Source organism: Vulpes vulpes, chromosome 5, assembly GCF_048418805.1.
Source record: "Vulpes vulpes isolate BD-2025 chromosome 5, VulVul3, whole genome shotgun sequence".
NCBI classification, from domain to species: domain Eukaryota; kingdom Metazoa; phylum Chordata; class Mammalia; order Carnivora; family Canidae; genus Vulpes; species Vulpes vulpes.
In genome coordinates this window covers 61355387-61378587 of record NC_132784.1, presented here as the reverse complement: position 1 = coordinate 61378587, position 23201 = coordinate 61355387, and the positions used below count along the sequence as shown (strand labels likewise).

The 23201-nt window shown below is 52.2% G+C and overlaps 1 protein-coding gene across 8 annotated transcripts in view; it reads left to right on the top strand.

Annotated features, from left to right (window-relative positions):
- Nucleotides 1-20100, top strand: part of VWCE (von Willebrand factor C and EGF domains) — a 28309-nt gene extending 8209 nt beyond the window's left edge. For 2 of the 8 annotated variants that reach the window (XM_072758199.1, XM_072758194.1), the window contains exons 5-20: nt 2169-2285; nt 4365-4481; nt 5379-5507; nt 6258-6691; nt 6773-6866; nt 8054-8136; nt 9721-9808; nt 11014-11102; nt 12223-12340; nt 12583-12668; nt 13904-14000; nt 15053-15135; nt 16197-16287; nt 16368-16450; nt 16741-16831; nt 19126-20100. In XM_072758199.1, coding sequence (XP_072614300.1) covers nt 2169-2285; nt 4365-4481; nt 5379-5507; nt 6258-6691; nt 6773-6866; nt 8054-8136; nt 9721-9808; nt 11014-11102; nt 12223-12340; nt 12583-12668; nt 13904-14000; nt 15053-15135; nt 16197-16287; nt 16368-16450; nt 16741-16831; nt 19126-19727 — 2402 coding nt within the window. In that variant the 3' untranslated portion in view covers nt 19728-20100. Of the gene's footprint in view, nt 1-2168; nt 2286-4364; nt 4482-4579; nt 4795-5378; nt 5508-6257; nt 6692-6772; nt 6891-8053; nt 8137-9720; nt 9809-11013; nt 11103-12222; nt 12341-12582; nt 12669-13903; nt 14001-15052; nt 15136-16196; nt 16288-16367; nt 16451-16740; nt 16832-19125 lie in introns of those variants that run through there. The other 6 variants (XM_072758200.1, XM_072758197.1, XM_072758193.1 and 3 more) reach the window with 6 other exon arrangements.
- Nucleotides 20101-23201: the final 3101 nt, after the last annotated feature.

Genomic DNA, 23201 nt, shown 5'->3' with positions numbered 1-23201 from the left:
GAAACAGGTCCCTTCTGCTGTGAGCCAGGAATGGAGCTAGGGGCTGGGGTGACGAGTAGCGGCTTGGTTCCTGCTGTTGTCCATCCCTGCTCCTGAACAGGCGAGGGGAGACAAGTCAGGATAACCACATAATGGGGCCGTAACCAGTGAAGTGCGGGGAGCCAGACCCACAGAGGGGTAGGGAACCAGGACTTGGAGACTGGGCTGACCACGGAACGTTCCCTTGGGACCCTGGTATTTGAAAGACCAGGAAAGCCAACCTCAATAATTGTTTTCTAACAGTGCATTTGTTTGTGATTTTAAAAGCGTTCTCACAGGCAGATCTATTGCCTTCTCAGAGGCAGCCACTGGGACCAGTTTCTTGAGTATCTTTCCGGAAAGCTGAAAGAAAGCCTTTCTTTTTCTTTTCTTTTCTTTCTTTTTTTTTTTTTTTTTTGAGTTTTGACTTTGTATAAATGTTTCTTCCCCAAATATGAAAGTAAAAAATAACTTACTTTGGAACATTTGGAAAGTATAAAAGAAGGGTAGAAGGTAAAAACAGACATATCCCCAAAGCCCCTACTCAGAGATATTTTACTAAAATGAAGTCGTTTCTTTTGCTTTTTTCCCTGGATGCATATGTGTTTGTGAGTGTGTGCACCTGTGTGTGTTTGTGTGTGCACTTGTGTGTGTGTGCGTGAAGTGTGTATATCTGTGTGTTTCATAAATTGGAATTATACCTTACGTAAAGTTTTTGTTCATCCTTTTTCTCACTTTGTATTGTGGGTGGGGAACAGTCCTCACAACGTCATTTTTAGCGGCCGAGTATGTGGTTGCTGTAACTTGCTGTCCATTGTGTAGGTTCTCTGCGATGCTTCACTACGACAAGTAATGCTGCAGTAAAGAGGCTTTTCATGGGCCTCTCCCATTATTCCCAGAAGGAGAACCACTGGGTCAAGGGTCTCACTAAGGAGTTTTAGTGCTCGGGGCCCATTGCCACATCCTCTTCGGGAAGGCTGAAACAGTAATCCTCCCATGAATGTGTTTTCTAGGGAGCACTTTCTGCACACACTTCTTGTTGCAGAGGCAAATTGGACCTGGAAGAGCCAGAGAATGTCAAAGTTAGCACCAGGCAGGGGCGGGGGTGGAGGGCACTGGCCACCATCACAAGGGATCCCAGTGAGATGGGGTTTAGTCAGGGTGGGCTTTCTAGAGGCCATTCATGTGGTCCCCAGGGGCTGGCTGTGAGGAGAGCAAGTGGGGAGGATGGAGGTGTCCAGCAGGCACGGGGCCAGGGGGTGGGCGACTCAGATGCAGACTGCAGTGGGTGGCATAGATTATATAGGTCCTTAAGACCTGCTGTGGCTCCTAGAGAAGGGATGCCATGAAGCCAGGGGTGGGGAGTTCTGTCCCTGGCACTCCTCACCCCACAGGCCTGAACTTCCCCAAAGGACTACTTGGATCTGGTCCCCCTGCCCTGGGCAGAAGCCTTGGGGCCTCCTTGGCACTCCACAGCTGAACCTCAACCCACTGCTTCAGCCTCTCACTGCCCAGGCCGGCAGGAGGAAGCTCCTCAGACTCTCTCTGCTGGTGGCCCTCCTTCTGATGCCTCGTGGTCCTCTGCGCATCTGTTCTCCAGCTTCTGGGGCCAGGCATTTCCCGGTGGGGCATGTATCACCTGGTGGGGCTCCAGCATCTGGGCATGTGCCATGGCTTTTAATGTTAGCAGACTATAACCAGCTGGAGAGTCTGTGCCATGTCTTGGTCACATTTGTGTCCTCCATGGCACCCCTCCAGATCTGCCACATACAAGTGGTGCTCAATAAACATTTAATGGAATTGGATCAGCCCTCCTGCTCACTCTCCTCTGCCCTTCTAGGGTTGCCCTGTGGTGGGGCCATTGGAAATGGTTCTGTCTTAGCTATTCTCTGCCCTCCAGTCTCTGTGGGTCACAAAGGAGCCCAGCCCTCAACCTCTGCTATCTGGTCGTTCACTCATAGCCAATGACTTTCCCGGTGGTGCCTGGTCTTCCTCGGGGTATGTGTGTGTGTGTTGTGGGGCGGAGTGGTTTCCACCCTGCTGAAGGTAGGCTTCTCCTGAAACAGTGTCCTTGTGGGGTCAATTTTTTTTCCCCCTGAACCCAACCACATGCAGACTGGTCTGTGCAAGGATGTTTTCTCTCTTCCCAGACATTGATGAATGCTTAAGCTCCTCTTGCGAGGGCCAGTGCGTGAACACGGAAGGCGGGTTTGTGTGTGAGTGTGGGCCAGGCATGCAGCTGGCTGCCGACCGCCACAGCTGCCAAGGTGAGTGGCCCAGAGACAGGTAATGCCACCACGGCCAGGCTCTGAGTCAAAGGCGTGGCCCCACCCAGCCCAACAGGTGCACTCCATGCATTACTGCATTTCATGGTCCTCTGTGGGCAATACTGTTATCATCCGTACTTTACTGACTGGGGCTCACCCAAGGCCATCCCAGGAGGAAGCACTGGAGTCATCTTGAATCCTGGCATGTCCAGCCCCTGCTCTGAACTGGTGCTGCAGGGTGGAGGGATACAGCCAGAGATGCTGAGGGGAGAGCCAAGGACAGGATGGAGGAGGCCACTGAGGTGAGGGAGGTTCCATGGAAGAGATATGCCTGCTGCAGTCCATCACCTGCTGCCTACATTAGCTCCACCTGCCCCGGTGGCTGAGCTGCCTGGGTCTGGTGGGGAGGGCAGAATTAGGTTGGGGTGAGGGGTAAATGCTGGGGGAGCCTGGGGAAGAGAAGGAGTCTGCTCCTGAGTGAGGAGGATGAGGGAGATCTTTTAATATAATTACCTATCCCTTTAAGATGACTTTTACTTACAGAGGAAGCATTCTCTCTTGAGGCAGATAAGGAAAAAGGTTCCCTATGAAACTGGTATTATTTTCTATTGTTTGAAATAGTCATAAATTGTGAACTACATTTTAAAAGCTGCTACCTCCAGACCCTTTCTGCCACTCCTGCGCTCTGCTCTCCAAGCCTGGTATCTTAGTTTGCTTGGGCTGCTATCACAAAATCCCACAGAATGGGCCAATTACACAACAGAATTTATTCTAATGGTTCTGGAGTCCCAAAAGTCCGAGGTCAAGGTGCCAGGCCGTTCTCTTTCAGGCCCCCCCTTCCTGGCTTGTGGACAGTCGCCTTCTTGCTGTGTTTTCAAGGGGAGAGAGAGCAAGCTCTGATGGCTGTTCTTATAAGGGCACTACTCCCATTATGCGGGATCCCCCTTCATGACGTCATCTAAACCGAATCACTAATAAATAAATAAAAAACCCAATCACTGCCCAAAGGCTCCCCCCGCCCCATCACATTAGGGGTTAGGACTTGAACATATTCACCCAGCACCTGGTTATTACTGCTCTGACGCATGCCCTCCTTGCCTGTCCCCACGGTATGTCCATACACACATATGTACTCACAGAGACAGGATGAGTAGCTGACAGTTGCATCATGCCAACCACTTGACGTGGATGTTCTCATTTCATTCTCAGACTGATCTTGTGAGACTGCTACTGTTTATTTACACTTTCCTCATTAAAGAAATTAAGTAACTTGCCCAAGATCATGTTAGAGTTGGGGGTTTGAATCCAGTTGTTCTCTGCTTGCTATCTTCTTCTCAGCAATGGAGCTGATACGGAGATCTCTCCGTATCAGGGTAAACAGACCTGCCTTGCTCTTTTTAAAATGCCGCCTGGTGCTCTGCAGCACAAATATCCCATAGTGTACTAACTCTTCTCTTGTTGATGGACATAGAGATCATTTCCAGTTTTTCACGATTTCAAACAGTGGCATGGGGAAGCTTTGACAGAGGAGGTGCTATGCAAGCTGAGTTTTGAGGTATAAGAGTTTTCCCCCAGACAAGATGGACAGGCATTCTGGGCAGACAAAAGAACATGGGCAGAGAGGGAGGCCCACAAGGACATGGTGCATTTGCAAGGTGGCTGAACAAAGGTGAGGGAGAGGGAAGGATGTGGGAAAGGCTGCCCAGGGCTTGTGAGCTGTGGGGTGGCATTGGCGTCTGCGAGAGCAGAGAGTGGCCTGGATGTTTGGTCAGAATATCCCGGATGCAGTGTAGTGGATGGCTTGGGAGGAGCGCAAGGAGAGGCACCAGGCCATTTTTCTTCTCCAGATCAGAGAGGCAAAGGAAGCCCAGGCTGGGGTAGGACAGGGAGGATGGAGAGAAGAGGGCTGGTCCAGGGAGGATTTCGTTAATATGCCGAATGTGGGTGGTGAGAAAGAGAGGGTTTAGGAGGGTCCCCCACAGCCCCGAGTGGGAGGGATGGCAACAGAGGAAGAGGGGAGCACACAGTTCTGACGCTCCATGGGGAAATGAGCTGCAGTCTTGCCTTGGTCCCTTGCAGACACTGACGAATGCCTTGGGACCCCCTGTCAGCAGAGATGCAAAAACAGCGTAGGCAGCTACAGGTGTTCCTGTAGACCTGGCTTCCATCTCCATGGCAACCAGCATTCCTGTGTAGGTAAGGTGGGGGGACCCTGTTGTCTTCATACTTAGGCTGCCCATCAGAAAGATGGGCAGGGTGAGCCCAGGGACAGGGAAAGGCCAGCGGTCCGGACCTCCTGGCCGCCTGGAGCCTGTAAGCACTTGAGCCTTTGCTCAGAGCCTGCCTTTCCCTGGGGTTGGCGTGGCTCCTCATGTAAGACCCTGTCTTGGACTTTTCCTGGCCACATGCCACTTTCATCCTGTTATGTTTCTCTTCTACCCCTCTCCCAGATACACCCCAAGGATTCCTCTCTGCTCACCCATTTTCTTGGCTGCCTTTGCTCCCCTTGGTAAATAAAGCATGTTATGTCTTGGTTCCTCTGGTTTAGAAGGAGACCCCTGTTTTCTTAGCCCATTAGCAGAAATTTCCAGAAAGGGATTGGCATGTTTGGCTTAAGCTTGGCTCATGAGTTGAAGGTGGGGGTCCCATGGGCCTGAAAACAGACCTTGTTCTGACGGAGTTTGGTATTTGTTCCACAGTCTACGTTGACTAGTACAGCGATTCTTGAGACTCTTTTTCAGAGGGGGCCACACTATCCCCTACTTACACGTGGGAAGGTGGAAGGTTTGGAGATGAGATTCCCAGCAGGGCTCATCCCCACCAGCCAGCAGGTAACCATCCCTTAGTAGTGCTGGGAGATGAGTCCCTGGTGCATCCGTTAAATGCCAACTGGGTGTATGAACCTTCCAAGGGAACCAGCCGTAGATTTCAGCCCCTCTTAGACATCTGAGTCACGTCCCATACCCTGAGGCAGGGATGGACCCTATAAGAACATGGCGAGGAGACTGCCCCAGGCTTCTGGGCTCAGGGATGGAGAAAAAAGGGGTCAGCAGCCCCAACAAGGCAGCTGTTGGCAGCGAAGCTCTCCTACAGATGTAAACGAGTGTCGGAGGCCACTGGAAAGGCGAGTCTGTCACCACTCCTGCCATAACACCGTGGGCAGCTTCTTGTGTACATGCCGACCTGGCTTCAGGCTCCGAGCTGACCGCGTGTCCTGTGAAGGTGAGCAACCAGCCTGCCGTCCTGGCCCCTGGCCCCAGGCTCTGCCCCCACAACAGGCCCCACCCGGCCCACCCTGTGCCCACTCCCGCCTTCTTCCTTTTCCATCGGTTCTTTTTCAATTCGTCTTGTTATTTCCAACTCATCACTTTCTCACTTCCTCTTCCACTTTTTTTTATCCATTCGTCATCCTTTGTCATTTTACTGTTTCCCTAACCCTTTTGTTTTCTTTCAAATGGTAAAAAGGAAAAACAAATGATAGAGGAGCATGTGACTGGCAGGAGTCCTAGGAACCTGGGCTCCCAGGGACACTTTGGACAATGTGGTGTCAGCTCACTGCCATACTTCAGTGGTGTGCCTATTAACATGCATATAAGGTCATCTAGATACTGAACGTGTTCTTTCTAGTTCATGGCAAGCTTTCCCCAGGCTGTTCCTTCATCCCAGGCCTTAGCATCCCCTCCTGGGAAGCCACCTCTGGGTGGGGAGCAGGGGACCTACTCCCAACTTGTCATTGGGCTGGCTCTTGTGGTGTTGTTCCATCCACCTTGTGTGATCATCACTGTGGCCCTCCCTGTGGTCTTGGGTCGAACAGGTGGTATTAGACCCGTTTTGCTGCTGAAGAAACTGGCCCAGAGACGTTCAGTGACTGGTGGTGAAGGAGCTTTGTTCAGACACCCTCCCCGCCCCCACCCCTGTCTTGCCTCCTGCCTCCACTGCCTCCCTCAAGAGACACCTTTGCTTCTGTTTCAGCTTTTTCGAAAGCCGCTCTGGCCCCATCGGCCATCCTGCAGCCCCTGCAGCACCCACCCAAGATGCTTCTGCTGCTCCCAGAGGCAGGCCGGCCTGCCCTCTTCCCTGGACACAGTCCCCCTTCTGGGGCCCCGGGGCCCCGAACTGGGGTCAGGACCACCAGCCTGCCTTCTCCCACCCCTGTACCATTCACGTCCTTGTCCTCTGCCCCAACTCAGCTGCTGGCCACCCTGGTGCCTATCCCTATACCTAGTGCCTCCCTCCCGGGGACCCTCGGGCCTCCCTCACAACTACAGGAGGTGACCCCGTCCTTGCCCAGGGGCCTAGCAGCCACACAGATGGCACCAAGGTCCTCTGCCTGCTGGCACCTGGGAGCCATGTATGAATCAGGGAGCCACTGGAAAGAGCCTGGGTGTTTCCAGTGCTGGTGCCAGGTAGGTGGGAGAGACCCTGGGGGTGCCCTGGTCTGGCATCCAGGGCCTTGTGATGGCTGGAACTCCTGCTTCTGCTTGCAGAATGGGGAGGTGACCTGTGAAAAGGTGACGTGTGAAGCTGCTTGCTCCCACCCGATTCCCTCTGAAGATGGGGGGTGCTGTCCGTCGTGTGCAGGTGGGAGCTGGTCTGGGGAAGGCTGTGAGTTCCCCACATGGTCCTACTTCTTCCCTTCCCTAGTCCTTCTGTGGCTGAAAGACTGTTCTCCAATTTTTGGGTACATTAGAATCACCTGAAGGGTAATTCCTGGGCCTCACCCCCAGAGCTTCTGATTTATCAGGTATGGGCAGGGCCTGGGAATTTGTATTTCTAACAAGATCCCAGGTGATGCTGATGTTTTGGTCCGGGAACCACACTTTGAGAACCACTGGTCTATGCTGTGATATCCCTCAGGGGAACTTTTCATCATCTGTGGATTCTCTTTGAGCTTCATTCATTCGTTCATTGAGTTTCTCCAGATCAACCCAGTGGTCCCCGTCCCCTCCCCCATCTCCCCTCCTACAGCCAGAGGAGTAGTTCTTTGTAAATTCTGTCCCCCTTTCCAATTTACTCCCATAATCTGCTTACAATAAAGACCCTGCATCTTAACGAGTCCTTGGATAGAGCTTCTCAAAACTTGCTCTTCACAGGAATCCCTGGGATCTTATTAAGACACAGCTTCCCATTCAGTAGATCCGGGAAGGGGCCTAAACTTCTGTGTTCTCTGAAGCTCCTGGTGATAAGATGCTGAGGCCGCTGCAGGTGGAGCAGCAGCAAAGACATCTTCCAAAGGGTTAGAATGAGAATAGACTTAATGATAATCATGACCTTTTACCATGTTCCCACTATGTCCTGAGCCCTGAATGTGAATGCCTAGGCACCTTACATCTGAGGCTGTGGATCTTCCCAAGGTCCCTGCAGGGCACATGGTGTTTCCATTTCACAATAAAAACAACTGAGTCCATAGAGGTTAAGTGACATACCCAAGGTCACTCAGGTAACGGAATGGACAGACCGGAGTTTGGAACCCAGGGATGCCTGACTGGCCTTCCTGCCTTATGGGAATAAAATGCCATGTTCTCAATAGAGTTCTGGGTTTACAGACATGAATGGGACCCTCTCCTAGGCCATCTTCTGTGGGTATCTCCTTACTTCTCCAGGGGTCCTAGGACCACACAGTCCTGGGTATCTAGATCTGCCACTCCTGGGCATCCAGGCCGGTGAGAGAAGATTCTAGGTACATTATGCCTGGAAGAGTAATGAGACCTCAGGCTTCCTCTACTTTGAAGATGTCTAAGGCCTCCACTCCTGTTTGTCTTTCAAAGGCTGTTTTCATAGTGGCGTCATTCGAGCCGAAGGGGACGTGTTTTCCCCTCCCAACGAGAACTGCACTGTCTGTGTCTGCCTGGTGAGCATCACAAGAGCCTCAAGGCCTTGCGGGTATTTTCCTAACCATTTGGGGGTTTTAGAGGAAGAGGGAAACATCCGATGTTAAAGGTGAGCTTGTCAAATGGAGGAAGAGTTCCCAGGTTGTGAATTTTGGTCAGAACCTGTCACATTTAAAGGCGTGGGGGGTCTGAGGAGCCAGGAGCCAGCAGGCAAACAGGATCCATCCATCTAGGAAGGGGAGGGGATGAAACTCCCTCGGAAACTTCCCACCAGGGAGGCTGTTTTCCTCTCCAGGCAAAATATTTGCCAGCACAAAGGTATCCACATTTGGGAGGGAGGAGGCTTATTACCAGACTCAGCTTATTAAGAGGATTATTTTGCTGTAGGTAAATTCGTTTCTCTAAGAATAGTTATTAAGCACCTACTGTGTTCCGGACACTGCCAGGTGCTGTCACACAGATTCGACTAGGAGTACTTGGTGAGTTCCAGGCTCAGGGCTTGGGGCTTTTCTTCTGTTGCCTCACCCGAGGCTCCTGGCAGCTCCTCTGGGTCAGCTTTCCTGGCCCTGTTCTACAGATGAAAAGACCAAGGCATGAGCTGGGATGTGAGCCGGGGTCTGTCTGCGTCCATGGCCTGGGCTCTGTCCACCACTCCTCACTGCCATCCTCTGACTGTCACTGGCCTGGTGGTGACAGCAGAGGCCGCAGGACAGGGGGTAGGGCACATAGACAGCAAGCGCTGCCCTGTACCGAGGTCCCCTTGGGTGCCACGCACGGGGACCCATGTGCAGTGGCTGAGTACTTTCATGGATCCTGTTGTGGCACGTATCTTCAGCAATCCCCGATGGAAGGGTCGTTTCCAGCTCATCTCACAGATAGGGAGATCGAGGCTCAGTGAGCTGACCAACATTGGCCAGAATCTCAGGACTCATTAGTGAAGGAGCAAACACTATAGCTCAGCTCTGGCTGGCTTGGGGGCTGGTGGGAGGGGGAGAGGAGTTTGCCTTAACTTTAAATTTTAAAGTTTACCTTTTTTTTTTTTTAAGATTTTATTTATTTATTTATTTATTTATTTGAGAGAGAGAGAGTGAGTGAGAGAGCACAAGCATGGGGAGTGGCAGGCAGAGGCAGAGGGAGAAGCAGGCTCCCTGTGGAGCAGGGAGCCCAATGCAGGGCTCCATCCCAGGACCCTGGGATCAGGACCTGATCTGAAGGCAGATGCTTAACCTGCTGAGCCACCCAGGTGCACTTAAAATCTGGTCTTAAATTTAATTCTTTGAATAGCCAGTAGAGTCACCTGGTTCAAAACTCAGATGCACAGGGAAGTGGTGGAGCAATCTCTGTTCGCCTCTACCTGGCATCCTTCCAGAGCTTCTGTTATGCTTTAGGAGGATGTAACACTGGGGCCTGGGTCCCTGCACACTGTCCTTGTGTCACCATGGTGGCATTCAGCAGTCTGGGATGGCTTCCATTAGGAGGCGTTGGTGTTGCACAGGAGACCTGAGGGATGGTGTGAAGTAGGGAATGAGCTGATGGGGTGTAGGACCTAGTTCTCCTCCTCCCCACCTCTGCCCCCCCCCCCACCACCATGTCTCCCTCCTCAGGCGGGAAATGTGTCCTGCATCTCCCCAGAGTGTCCTCCCGGCCCCTGTCAGACCTCCCTGAAGTCAGATTGCTGTACTTGTGTTCCAGGTCAGTGACTCTTCGGGCTTTGGGTGGGAGGATTTTGCTTTTTGGTGTGATTTTGGGAGCAGGGTGAGTGGAGCAGAGGAAGGAGATTGATTTTTGCTTCAGAAACTCAGATCAAGCGAAGCATTTCAAAGTGCCAGTTTAAGTGAGCACCTACTATGTGCACAGTTGTTTGGAAGCTTGATTGGGCTCCCAGCCCAGCCAGTGCCCTGCCCCCCCTTCCACACAGCCAGGAAGGGCTATGAGTCCACTCCTGGCATGGCTCTGTCTTGAGACTGGGAGGGCATCTCCCTTTCCCTACTAACGAGTTTGTCCTTTGTTTAAAATGTGATTCTCTTTTCCTGGGATGACCTCATCATCATCATGAATGTTCCCTGATGGCTCTGTGTTGTTGCCTGCCAGCCCTTGATCTCACTGCATTTGTGTGGCTCAGCCTTGAGGGAGTACTATGCACAGCCCCATTTTATAGATGACAAAACCAAGGCTCACTGACGTCAGTGATGACTGCCCAGTTAATACCAGAACAGAACTTGAAATCAAGCCTACTAATTACAAAACTGGTGTTCTTTAAACAAAAAACATGCTTTTCTTAACCTTTAAATATTATTTTTAGCTAAGACGTTTTTTAATAGTAATATACTACCTATGAAGTAGGAACTGTTATCATCTCTTATCAACCCCAATCTACAGATGGGAAGACTGAGGCTTAGAGAAATTGAGTATGTTGCCCCAAATCTGTCCCTAGTGAGTTGTGTAGCTGGTATTTGAATCCAGGGGCGTCTGACTAAGCCAGCTTTCGGGCTGTTTTATTGGAGTGGGGTTGGAGAGGAGATCTTTAGATGAGAGGCTTTCACTGATTCCTCCCAGCCTCCAGGGGTGGCATAGGTCCCAGTCCTTGCCTTAGGTATCTGGGGCAGTCTTATCTCATTTCTGCTTTTCTCTTACTCTTTAGTTATTTGGGGAGTCCCCTCCCTTTTTTTTGGTTAAGGACATTATTTTACATGTGATTCATTCTCCATCAGTTTTTAAGCAACAGCTTAGTTTTCATCAAGGGTTTGGAGGGGAGTGGTTGGCTCCTTGAGTGGGGCAAGCTGTGGAGCACGGTGGGAGTATGTTAGCTTCCCGAGGGTCCCGCTGCCCACTGTTCCCCTTTCTTTTTAGCTGCCCCCAGCCCAAAGCCCTTGAGCTGCCTCTCCCTTTCTCCTCAGCAGTGAGATGCTATTTCCACGGCCGGTGGTATGCAGACGGAGCTGTGTTCAGTGGGGGTGGTGACGAGTGTACCACCTGTGTCTGCCAGGTAAGTGGCTGCAGGAGGGGGGCCAGGCACAGGACTTCCCTAGCGTGCCTTGACCAGGAGAATAGGAGCTGCCATGTGGCAGAAGGGACACTGAGGCAGCAAAGGCATTAACGGGACCTGCCCTCACCAAGGCCGGCCCACAGTCTCCTTGAAGGTCACCCTGCTGCAGAGCTTTTTATAGAGCATCTACTGTGTGCCTGGAGCAATGCTGAGTGCTGAGGACACAGCTGGACACAGGACAGCCCCAGTTCCCTCTGTCATGGCCTGCTGTAAGGGCCTAAAGATGTCCCTCTGGCTGGAGCGCAGAATGTGGGCGTCAGGCAATAGAAGAGGCTGTAAACAGGGATGGTGCTTGGGTTGGGATCTGAGAAGCAGGGCTCAGTGCAGGATTCTCACGTAAGTGATTTTCTGAATGCTCTCAGGAGAAGCTGGCCAGGGAAGCAGGATAGGCAGGGAAGGGAGCCTGATGAAGATACCACAGGGAGCTCTGGAATGAGGTGCACGGCAGAGACGGGTGTGCCCAGAGGCCAGGGAGCTGGGCATCGTCAGTTATACACATTCTCTCTGCTCCCCGGGGAGTGCAGTGCCCGGGAGGGAACCGTCCAGGTACCTGGAGAGCTCGGTCCCTGTTAACCAGAGGTAGGACTTGGGGGAAGGGATCTTGGGGAGGATGGGGCCCTATAGTCTCTGCCTCAGACTAAGTCATGAAGGGCTTTGCCGGCCAGGCTGAGGGCTCTGGACTTGGCAGAGCTGCTGATGGATATTAGGTTTGGAGCCATGCGATCACATTGGTACATGAGAACGTTCTCTGGCTGCAGAGTGAGGGCAGACTGGAGTGAGAGCAGGAGGCTGTTGCAGAAGTGAGGGGAAGAGGTGTAGGAGTTGCAGCCCGGGTGGGCAGGGGCCCCCAGCTTAACTGGGCAGGGGCCCCCAGCTCAACAGACAGGACATCTCAGAACGTGCTCCCGGCCTCCTCCTGCCCCTTCCTCCATCCCCTCCCTTGAGATTCTTTGTCACTTTTAGAAGGGGGACAGCTGCCAGCCAGCCTCTTCTTTAGCTTTCAGATGGCCCAGGCCCAGGGAGCTGCCCTCACTGGCCTGTGCCCTCGGTTCTCTTCCAGAATGGGGAGGTGGAATGTTCCTTCACACCATGTCCAGAACTGGACTGCCCCCGCGAGGAGTGGTGGCTGGGCCCTGGACAGTGCTGTTTTACCTGCCGGGAGTCCACACCCATGACAGGTGAGGGCCCCCAGCATCCGTGCATGTGTATCTGTGAGTGTGTGTGTGCCTGTGTACAAATGTATATGTTTATGGTTTTGCAGGTAAGCGTATGTTTGTGTGAGCCTGCTGTGTGTACCAGGCACGTGTGGAAGCATCTGTTCTTGGTGTGGGGGGAGGTGTGCTGTAGGTCTGGCAGGTGTTCCAGGCCTCCTTGGCACTTGTGCCCACCTGCCCTTTCTCCCTCACTGTCCCCTGGCCAGGCTGCTCTCTCGATGACAACGGGGTTGAGTTTCCGATTGGACAGATCTGGTCTCCTGGTGACCCCTGTGAGTTATGCATCTGCCAGGTGAATGGCAACCTGCATGCCTTCGGCTGCTCCCCCAGGCTGTCCCTGCCTCACCCCTGACCAGGCCCTCCTGGCCAGGCATCCCTGCTGCTCCTGAAGCTGGGCTGCCTTAGCCCGCCCTTTGTCTTCCTCCTATGCTGGCAGGTTTCATTTGTTCAGAATGGGGTGTGACCCACTGCTTGTGAGGAGTCAGGGGTCCCAAGCGCAGGATTTCCCCAGGCATGGGTAACTGAAGGAGCAGGACAGCCCGAGGCTCTGGGGTTCAGGGCTTCCCTGCAATACTGCAGGGTTTCCTTCACGAGCCTGAATCTGTGGCCTCAGCTCATCTGAAGTGGATAATGATATGGTGCACAGGTGTGAGAGTCAGATGGACCCAGATGCAAACACAGCCACTTACCAAGAAACGCTATTGTTGCAGCTCATCATTTAAGTACACGTTGGCATTCTTTTCTGCTTTAGAAGAGCATTTAGTCCCTTGGATCTTAGAGCTTTACTTCTCAAAATGAGGTCCATGCCTGGAGCCTGCTGGACACGCAGAGTCTGGACTCAGGATCTGCATTTTAATCCCGGGTGACTCATGTGCACATTGGTGTTAGAGAGGCACAGCCTTCAAGTGTCTCCCAGATGCAGCATTTGTTAAAAAGCCATAGACCCTTGCAAAACTTGAAAACATTTCATCAGAGCTACAGTTGGGAGGAGGGCACATCCTCCGCCTTTCGCTTGATGACTGATCCAGAGAACTCGTAGTATGAGAAAGCAACACAAAACCTTCATCGACGTTCAGATTCTTTGAGAAAAAAAAAAAAAAAGAAAGAAACCATATGTGGTGCTTTTGTCTTCTGAAATAGACATTTCCGGTGGAATAGCTTTCTATAAAAATAAGATTTTATTGTACTCCATAGGTTTGGGGTGAACGAGGGTTCCAGGGAATGGCTGAGAGAAGGATTTGGATGGGGTGGTGGTGAGCTCTGGCTGCTGCTGGAGAGGGACAGGAAGTCACAGAGACCAAAACCCCGCTCTGACCTTCCTTCTCCTTAGATAGGGGAGTTCTCATGAAAGGCTCCCACCCCCTTTCCCCCACCTCCCAGCTACATCATGGACCCCTTTGGGCAAGCCTCAGCCAGTTTACAGCATTGCCCTTTCTTGGGGATGGTGCTAGAAGGGTGGAATGGGGCAGGGAGGCACAGGGCCTGTTGTTACAGGTGGGGTCTTGGTGAAGTTCTTTCTTCCTTCAGGCAGATGGCTCAGTGAGCTGTAAGAGGACAGACTGCGTGGACTCTTGCCCTCACCCAATTCGGATCCCTGGACAGTGTTGCCCGGACTGTTCTGCAGGTGATTTTCTGCATAACACCCCTGCTCCCCTTGGTGGGAATACTTGACCGCCCCCCCCCGCCCCCCCGCGCATCTGGGATCACCCTGCACCAGGCTCCTCCATGCAGAGGATGGGCCACACAGGCTTCATCCCCACTGCCGCACAGGGCAAGCCCATTTTACAGATGAGGGCTTCAGAGACGTAAAGCAGTTTGCCCAAGGCAGGCCCTGTGTGTGTGCTGGAAGCAGATACAGAGATATGCTGAGCTTATAGCCTGGGTGGGGTGACAAAGGAACCACACCTGTGAAACAATTAGTGGGCAGCGAGAGAACATAGCAATGATACTTCATTTTTTTATATTAATTTCCTCTTTTTTCATGATTTCAGAAGTAACATTTTATTGAAGAACGTGCAGACAGCAAAAATAAAAACAATTAAAAAGGGCCCCTTATCACTTTTAGCCTCTTGGTTTGTTTTCCTAATCTCTTTTCATGAAATAAGTAACTCTATCTCTATGTCACACATCTGTAACATGTATCCCTATCTAACAAATAACATATGAATGTTCTGAAATATGTCCCTGTTGTGCTCTCACCTGCTTTCATACTTACTAGGCTGTGATGAATGTCATCAAGGTGGCAGCACTCAGATCAGGCCTTGGCGGGCTTGGGGAAGCCAAAAGGAGAGATGTGGGGGAATGTCCTGGAAGGTGGGGACTGGCTGAGTAGGGGTAGGGTCGGGGAGCAGAGAGGACGGCTGTGGTGCCTGGGCACTGTGTCTCCTAGTCCCTCTGGCTTGTTCCTGCCCGGTGAGGGGCAGAGAAGGAAACGCTCTCTTCCCTGGAAGTGGAGGCACTCTGATCCTTCAGCTAAATCCAGGGAGAAAAAAAAAAAGGCAGCACCCAATCCAGACCTCTGTTTTGTCCTTTCCCTAAACCCCCGGGATGACTGCCTGGGGAAGCAATTGGCCTGCCCTCTGCAATGCAGAAAACTCTCAGACCTTCACCCTTGGCAGGAGCCTGGTCACCAGCCACCTGCCTGGCTGGCGCTCACCCCCATGCTCTCTCTGGCAGGCTGTACCTACACGGGCAGAATCTTCTACAACAACCAGACGTTCCCGTCAGTGCAGGACCCATGTCTAAGCTGCATTTGTCTGGTACGGACCACCCAGACCTACCCCCTGTCTGTGGAAACCACCCAGGGATTGACACCAGGCCCTGGATCCAGAGCCCTCCAAGAGGAAGGTCACTCTGGTCACGGTGAAAGTTGGCTCCCTCCAGCCCTCCTCAGGGTGAATCTTTATCCAGGGCTAGAGAAATATTTTTAAACCTGCCTGGTGAAAGTCCTCTGCTTCTGGGGGCATCTTGGGGGCTCCTTGTAACTTAACGTGTGAGTGCTCCCTGAGGGTGTGGATGAGGGACTCAAGCCCAGGGTCTGTGCTGGAATCTTTAGTGTACTCACGTCACAGAGCTCTTGCTGTGTGCCCGTATGGCTCTCCGCCCTTTCTTTGCAAGAGCTCAGTTAATCTTCAGGAGAATCCTATGAGGTATGTGCCACTGTCATCTCCATCTGCTAATGTCAGAAAACTGAGTCACAGAGAGATAAAGTCATTCCTTCAAGATCATGATCAAGACTGGTCAGCTGAAGTGCCAAGAGTTAAATCCTGTGTTCCTGGAAGTGCACTTTTGCCCCTAAGCCAGGCTGCCTCTCAGTCTGAAAAAGCATGTGAGATTGTTAATATGACCCAGGATTTGGAAGATGGGGTTGGGGGGAAGAGTCCCTATTGCTTATCATGCTGGCGACATTTGATGCCAGTGGAGCTTCTTGGCTGGCGGTGCGTGCAGAGTGGAAAGGACAAGATCTATAGGATCAGAGAGATTCAGAGTGAACATCTTGGCCTCTGAATGGCCTTGTTCATTCACCTGCTTCAGGGAGGTTCAGGCTCCTCCTTTCTCCTTGGTTTTCGGTGCTCACCTTCCCTGGGTTATTCATGGATTTGTTCAGCTGGGGCCTGTTCACAGATGCGCTGCATGGGTGTGGTCAGGCCCTTGGCTTTGTGGGGTTTGCGTTCTGTCAGGAGATAGCCTCTAACTGAGTGAGCATCTCCCCCACCCATGGGGGCTCTGATGGTCACTCGGTGGTTCTGTGATGGCCCTTCCCAAGCGCCCCATCAGCTGCCCAGAACAAAGGGCTCTGTGTCTTTTCTGTGTCGTGCAGCTGGGCTCAGTGGCCTGCTCCCCCGTGGACTGCCCCATCACCTGCACCTACCCCTTCCACCCCGACGGAGAGTGCTGCCCGGTGTGCAGAGGTGAGTGGGACCCGCTGCCCCACATCTGAGGCTCCTAGGCACGCCATGGCTCTCACGGCCCCATCTCCTCTGCCCTGCAGATTGCAACTATGAGGGAAGGAAGGTAGTGAATGGTCAGTTGTTCACCTTGGACGATGAGCCCTGTACCCAGTGCATGTGCCAGGTAAGCCGGGCCTGGCAAATCAGAAGCTGCCCCGCCAGGCACTGCTTCTTGCCTTCTGTCCCTTTGCAAAACTCTGAGTCCCCTTAGCCAGTGTAAGCCCATCTTCCACCTGCCTGCCCAACGTTAAATATCTGCCAGAACACCTTCAGGTTTGTGGTTTCCTTAAAGTGGCCCTGCTCTTTCAGCCTCTGTCCCTGTACCTTTCTGTGGGTGGAAGAGATGCATTGGGGTGCTGTTTCAGGAGGGGAGATGACCTGGGCTGCCTCATGTGTGTCCTTGTGCTTCCGCAGCTGGGAGAGGTGAGCTGTGAGAAGGTCCCCTGCCAGCTGGCCTGCTTGGACCCCTCTGAGCCCCCTGGGGACTGCTGCTCCTCCTGCCCAGGTAAGCAGGCCTCTGGGTCCTGGAGCCTCTCCATGGGCTTCTTGCACTTTGCTCTTCTTCCCAGAAACCTAGAACTTATAAAGGGCTGGAACTGTGATACCCAAACTCAGAAAGGGAAGGGGTTTTGCTCAAGATTACACAGCCAGCCTGGATTGAGGACAAGCCTGTGCCCGGGCTTGCTCATCCTCATCCAGTGTTCCCGATGCCACACTGTGACAAGTGTGTTTATTTGCTGTTCCTTTTCCTTCTTTACTTCTTTTCCTAATCTCTTCTGCTTTCTTCTTCTTCTATTTTTTTAATTACAATTTAGGAAATGAATCAACTTTGTAGAAAAGTGATAGCTAATATGTGAATACTCTTTAGGTGCCAGGTTCCTTTTCACAGCAACTCCAGTCCTATTATCATCTCAGTCTTCCCAATGAGGAAAGCAGAGGCACAGAGAAATGAAGTGACCTGCTCAAGGTCACACCACGGATGGGCAGTAGAGCCAGATTTAAGCCCAGAGTTGATGCTTTTATTTATTAAATATTCTATTTATTTATTCATGAGACACACACACACACACACACAGAGGGAGAGAGAGAGAGAGGTAGAGACAGAGGGAGAAGCAGGCTCCCTGTGGGGACCCCAATGAGAGACTCGATCCCAGGAACCCGGGGTCACAACCTGAACTGAAGGCAGATGCTCAACCACTAAGGCACCCAGGTGCCCCAAGTTGATGCTTTCAGCTCCTACATTGTCTTTTTTTTTTCTACATTGTCTTGACCATCATCTTCGTCTTGTCTTTCTCCATCATGAGTGGCCACGCACGTTAATCTTTTGGCAGAGGTATAAATAGGATGTGGACAACCTGCTGTAACATGTGGTTTTGAAGTACTGACAGAGGCCCACGGCCACCTGTTGTCAAAAGCTCCCATTTAGTCTGGTTTTCTCACCCGTTAACTTTTAAGCTGACATTTAGGTAGTTTCTTGCTTCTTCTTTTTCCATCCATAATGGACCTACTGTGAGAAATCTTGAGTCAGACAACTTATTTTTCAATATTTATGGGTTGCACTGGGGCCCTGTGGTTAGCAGGTGGAGTACTGGGGCGTGGGGTGTTGGGAGCTGTGTGGGACCTCCTTAAGCATAACAGTGCATCACCAGATGGGGCTCCTTAGAAACAGGAAACTCCCCCTGATGTAGCTGGCTCCTCATACTCCTGCCAATTCTGTGCTTTGTGTCTTGAGTTTAATTTTTCTGATTTAACATGTCCATAATTTACCTTCATTGTGGCTATTTTGTACTTTTTAAAAAAAGATTTTATTTATTTATTCATGAGAGACACACAGAGAGAGAGGCAGAGACACAGGCAGAGGGAGAAGCAGGCTCCCTGCAGGGAGCCTGAGGTAGGACTCGATCCCACGTCTCCAGGATCACACCCTGGGCTGAAGGCAACGCTAAACCGCTGAGCCACCTGGGCTGCCCTCCTTTTGATAATTAATAAAAGTAACAGTTTTCTTGAGGTATAATTCACATACCATGCAACTCACAGGCTTGGAGTGTACAATCCAGTGCCTTCAGTATATCCAGAGTTGGGTGACCATTCTTGGGATGATTTTAGAAATATAAAATCATTCTAGGTTTCCTGGGCTTGACAACCTCTGTCTCCTCCTGACCATACCTTTCTCCAGTACTCTTCCTTCTGTGCTTATTCCCTCTCCGTGTTCTCTTTGCTTAGGTTCTTCCTTTGCTTGTTCTCCTCCCATGCATCAAGCCCTAATGATGTGCCAGCTCCAGGCTGAGACTTAAAAAAGAAATTTTTTTCAATGGACTTTATTTTTGAGAGCAGTTTTGGATTCCCAGCAAAAGTGAGAAGGTCCAGCCTTCCCCTATGATCAATGTCCTGCACCAGATAGGATGTTTGTTACAATCAATGAGCCTCCCACACTGACACCTGGTTATCACTCAAAGTCCCCTGTTAACATCCAGGTTTAGGCTGAGATTCCCATGCACCATTCATTCAATGCTTGGAGTGGCCCTGCAGGTCCTTATGATGCCCATTTTACAGAAGAGGACGCAGGAGCCCAGCAGAGTTCCATGCCTTATGCCAAGTCACATGGCCAATGCCCAGCAGAGTGACTTTGGCGGACTGCCTTCCTCTGCTCATGGTTCCTTTCTGGTGTTCCCTGGAGGCAGGGGCCAGCTGGTCCTGGCCAGGGCAGAGAGACCTCTGTCCCCAGTGCAGCTCATCCCAGAGCCGCCTTGGCCATCTGACAGAGCCACTGTGCATCTTGTTTCCTCTGCCTCTCTCTAGATTCCCTGGAAAGAAAGGCAGTGGAGGTGGGCAAAGCAGCTCGGAGCCCCCGTGGAGATGCAGAGGCCCCGGTCAACTGTAGCTCGTGCCCGGGCACCCCAGCAGCGTTGGCTCAGAAGCCAGTGTTTCGTGTCCTCCAACTTCTCAGGACGAACCTGTCTGACACACAGACTTCACCCATGAGCCCCTCAGGAGCCCACACCTCACCCTCATCCCCTTTGGGACCCAGGGGCACATTCTCAGGGGAGCCTGGGGCCTCCCAGCCCTCACTAGGGCCTTTGATCCCTCCACGAGCCTCCAGTCTACCTCCAGTCTCTCCTGGGTCTCCTGGGCCTCCTCCTGTTACTCCAGAGCCCTCATCCTCCTTCTCTGGGGCCCAGACACTGACCAGAAGGGCTTCTTCACCTGCTGTTGTCCTGACTGAAGCTTCAGTCCATTCCATGAGGGCCCCCAGCCCCTCAGAGACCCCTGCCATTCTCCTCAGGCCTCGCAGACTCTCTCCTGCCACTGCCAGACTCTCTGCAGCCCTTGTAGCCTCGGCCACCTCCAGCCCTCAGTGGCCTGCTGCGGGGACCTCACGGGAGGAGGAGTCCACCAGCTAAGCAGGCCTCCAGATCAGGAATCTGCGTGGGACACGCCGGACAGAAAAAACTGCCAGCGGTCCTGGGGCTGGTAGGGAGGCTCTGGGGCGAATGAGGCTGGTTGACACCAGGGAGCTTGCTTCTGCATGGCCCCATGTGCAGCCTTGTCCCCAAGAAGCATTTGGAATGTGCTGTGAGAAGAGGCAATCGGCCCTCTCCACGATCAGGATCCTCCTTGGACACTGCGGCCAGCCTTTGGAAGAAGGTCTGGGCCACTGAGGATCCTGCTCAAGAGGAGGAGAGTCTGAGAGGACCCAGGATTCCCCTGGGCTTGTGCCACCAGCCATCATGTGTCCCTCCCTGAGGTTCCCTGATTAAAGGCTGTCTCAGTCTCCCCCAGGCTACCCTGCTCATTCACTTCTCACCTTTGGAGAGGTGGGGCAACTTCACTCCGAGCCCCAGGTGGTAAACTAGCACCGCAGCTCAACCCCTCATTCCCAGCTTGGGAGAAAAACTCGCACCTGAACTGGAGTGGAGTGGGCTCTTGTGGAAGCACCTGCTGCTTTTGATGCTGGGGGGCTCTCCAGGGAAATAGGAAAAGATGGACAGAGGAGGCTTTGCAGGTTGGGTTCCTTGGGTGGGGGGTTGTATGGGACAGGAGCTGACAGTTCCTGAGGGCACCCTCTCAGCAGTGGCCCCTGTGGGTGGAAGGCAGGGAGTGCAGCAGCGAGGGAGGATCGCAAGCCTCAGCCAACCCCCTTGGAAGCTAGGATGGCCCCTCAGAGTAGTCCTGAGTAGTCCTGAGTTGGCTCTGTGGCCACACCGCCACCCCTTGCCCCGTGCTGACCGGTAATTCTAACTGGGCTGCCTCAGGAAAGGCCCTCTGACCTTGGCAGGGCAGCTCCCTTCAGGCCAGGTTGTTCCTAGGGGCCCAAGGCCGAGACCTATTAGCCGACAGCCTACCCAGCAGCTGGGAAAATAAGTCATCAGTCCCAAAGAAAAAAATCGTCAGTCCAAAGGGTGGGGGGATCTGGGCGGTGGATCCACAACAGATGGAAAGAGGATAGTGCTATTGTTAATGGGGGCGGGATGGAGACAGAAGACAGAAGGGAGCTATGCTGTCACTGGGTCACCAGCTTGCTACCACTGAGAACCGTGTATTCTGCAACCTCCTGGGGCACAGCCCCACCGCCATTAGCCCCGCTTCCCCCTTCCCCACTAGCTCTTCTCTGCCCTGCCACTCAGCACACATGCCAGGGTGAAGCATCCGCCCAGACACCGGTGAGCCTGTGAGGTCCTAATCCGAGCGTGGTGGCAGGAACAATGAATTTCTAGTTAGGAGCGTGGAAACCCGAGACTTGAGAGATGCAGAGGACTTAGAGATCTTTTTGTCCAGTAAGACCTAAGGTGTGTGGTGTAGAGTGAGATCTGGGATGCCCTTCAGCTGTGACCAGCCCAGGGACCTTAGTTCTGTCTGGCTCCCTCACCTGTGTAGTGGGGATCCTAACCCTCCCTCCATAGAGAGCCGTGACAATGGCACGCACTAGTGCCTTCATATGTCTCAGTGGTTTATGCTTGCAATCCAGGGCAGCCTGCCCACCTCACCATGCCCTCTGGGATCTAATTTCAGGATGGAAGTGTAAAATATTGGCTGCCTCCATGTTGTCACCTCTTGAACAACCCAGCTGTCAATGTGGTAGTGGCTGAGAGTCAGTGCCAATTTTCTCATTGCTATTCAGTAAAGTGCAGTTTGAGTTTTAATACCAGTTTCCCTCTCTCTTGAGCTTGAGAAAATCATGTTTATTTTGAATGATAAAAAAAATGATAAAAGAAAAGCAAAGGACAGGACAACAGCTGTAAACGTTTTCCCCACGGTGGTCCAAGTATAAAAAACACTTATCTAGACTTCCTCTCCCCAATTACAGTGGGGACCACAGAGGCCCAGAAGAAGTGTCCTAAGGTTGCGTGGATGGTGAAGTCTGAACTGGGAGGAGAGCCCTGTTTCTCTGACTTCCAGCTTGGGCTTTGTCTCTTCACATCACTCCTGGTTGGATTCTTCTGGTGGGGTTTCAGAGATAGTTTATGGTAGGGCAGTGTGATTACCCTATTTTGGTTTGGGCTCCCCCAAGAGCAGACCAGAGATCTGGGGGAGAGTCATTGACCTGGAAAGTGATCCCAGGGAGCACAGTGAGGGAGGGGGCGGTGAGATAGAGACAGGAAGAAAATCAATCACCGGGTGTTAAAGTGTGGGTCACGTCTATGGGCAGTTGGTACCCAGTTCTTCTGCAGACCCTCTGGGAGACCATGTAGCGCATGCCTCAGAATTGTCCTCCCAAGGGCCTGAGGATGCCACACTCTTGTCCCTCTCTTGCTCCCAGGCTGTTGGCTCTCCAGTATGCCCAGTTGCCTGGGGCTGAGGATGGAGCTTGTCTCCTTTCCACTGGTTTCCAGCCACATGCAGGCACTCAGGGAAGAGGTGAGGGAGCTGTCTGCAGAGGGCCTCCAGGCTGGCCAAGACCCTCACACTGTGATCAGTGTAGTCCCTTCCCAGGTCACCTGGGTGGGGGCGGGGTGGGGGTCAGAGCTGTCCTCCTTCAGGCAGGGTTGATGTGACATGTTGGGAAGCCCCAGTGGGATCCAACTTGGGAAGAACATGTCCAGCCTGAAAGAAGCCTCAGGATGCTAGGGCCCCTGTCCAGGGCTCACTGGCTCCAGCAGGCTGGAGGACTGCCTTCAAGACCCTAGGATGGGTGAGGGCTGCTTTTAACGAATGGGAGGAGCTGGTCTGAATTCTCAGACTTCAACACTCAGGTGTTTGGTTTTGGGTGAACACACCCTTCAATGTCCCTTACTTGGGATTCCACACTTAGGGAATCTTCTGAGAAGCAGTAGAGGATGTGGAAGACAGGATTCTGGAAGCCTGGTCTGTGATCCAGTTTCACTGGGCGTAGGGAGTTCTCAAATGGCCAAATGACCAGACCCCATTCAAGAGACCTGATTTTGGAGATTTTCAGATCAACAGGTTCAAGGACAAACTATAGTAGGTTTCAAATTAGGATAACTCAGAGGTTTAAGAGTACCTTCCCTTTATACATATATATATATGTGTGTGTGTGTGTGTATGTATACATATATATGTATATATATATTTAGAGAAGGGTGGGGGGAAGTGGGGGAGAGAGAGACAGAACCTTAAGCAGGCTCAACACTCAGTGTAGAACCTGACACAGGGCTCAATCTCATGACCCTGAGATCATGACCTGAGCCAAAACTAAGAGTCAGAGGCTTAATAGACCAAGCCACCTAGATGTCCTCCCTTAACTTATTTCTAATGTGTAATACGCTTATGTCATGTAAAATTGTGTTCAGTGAGACCTCTCCCCCATCCCCTGTCTACCCTGCTCCCCCTCTTCTTCCTTTTACGGTTTCTGATTCTGGGTGTCCTTTTTCAGTTCCCATATCTAAGTGCGAGCAAATCTTATTTTCTTTCTTTGT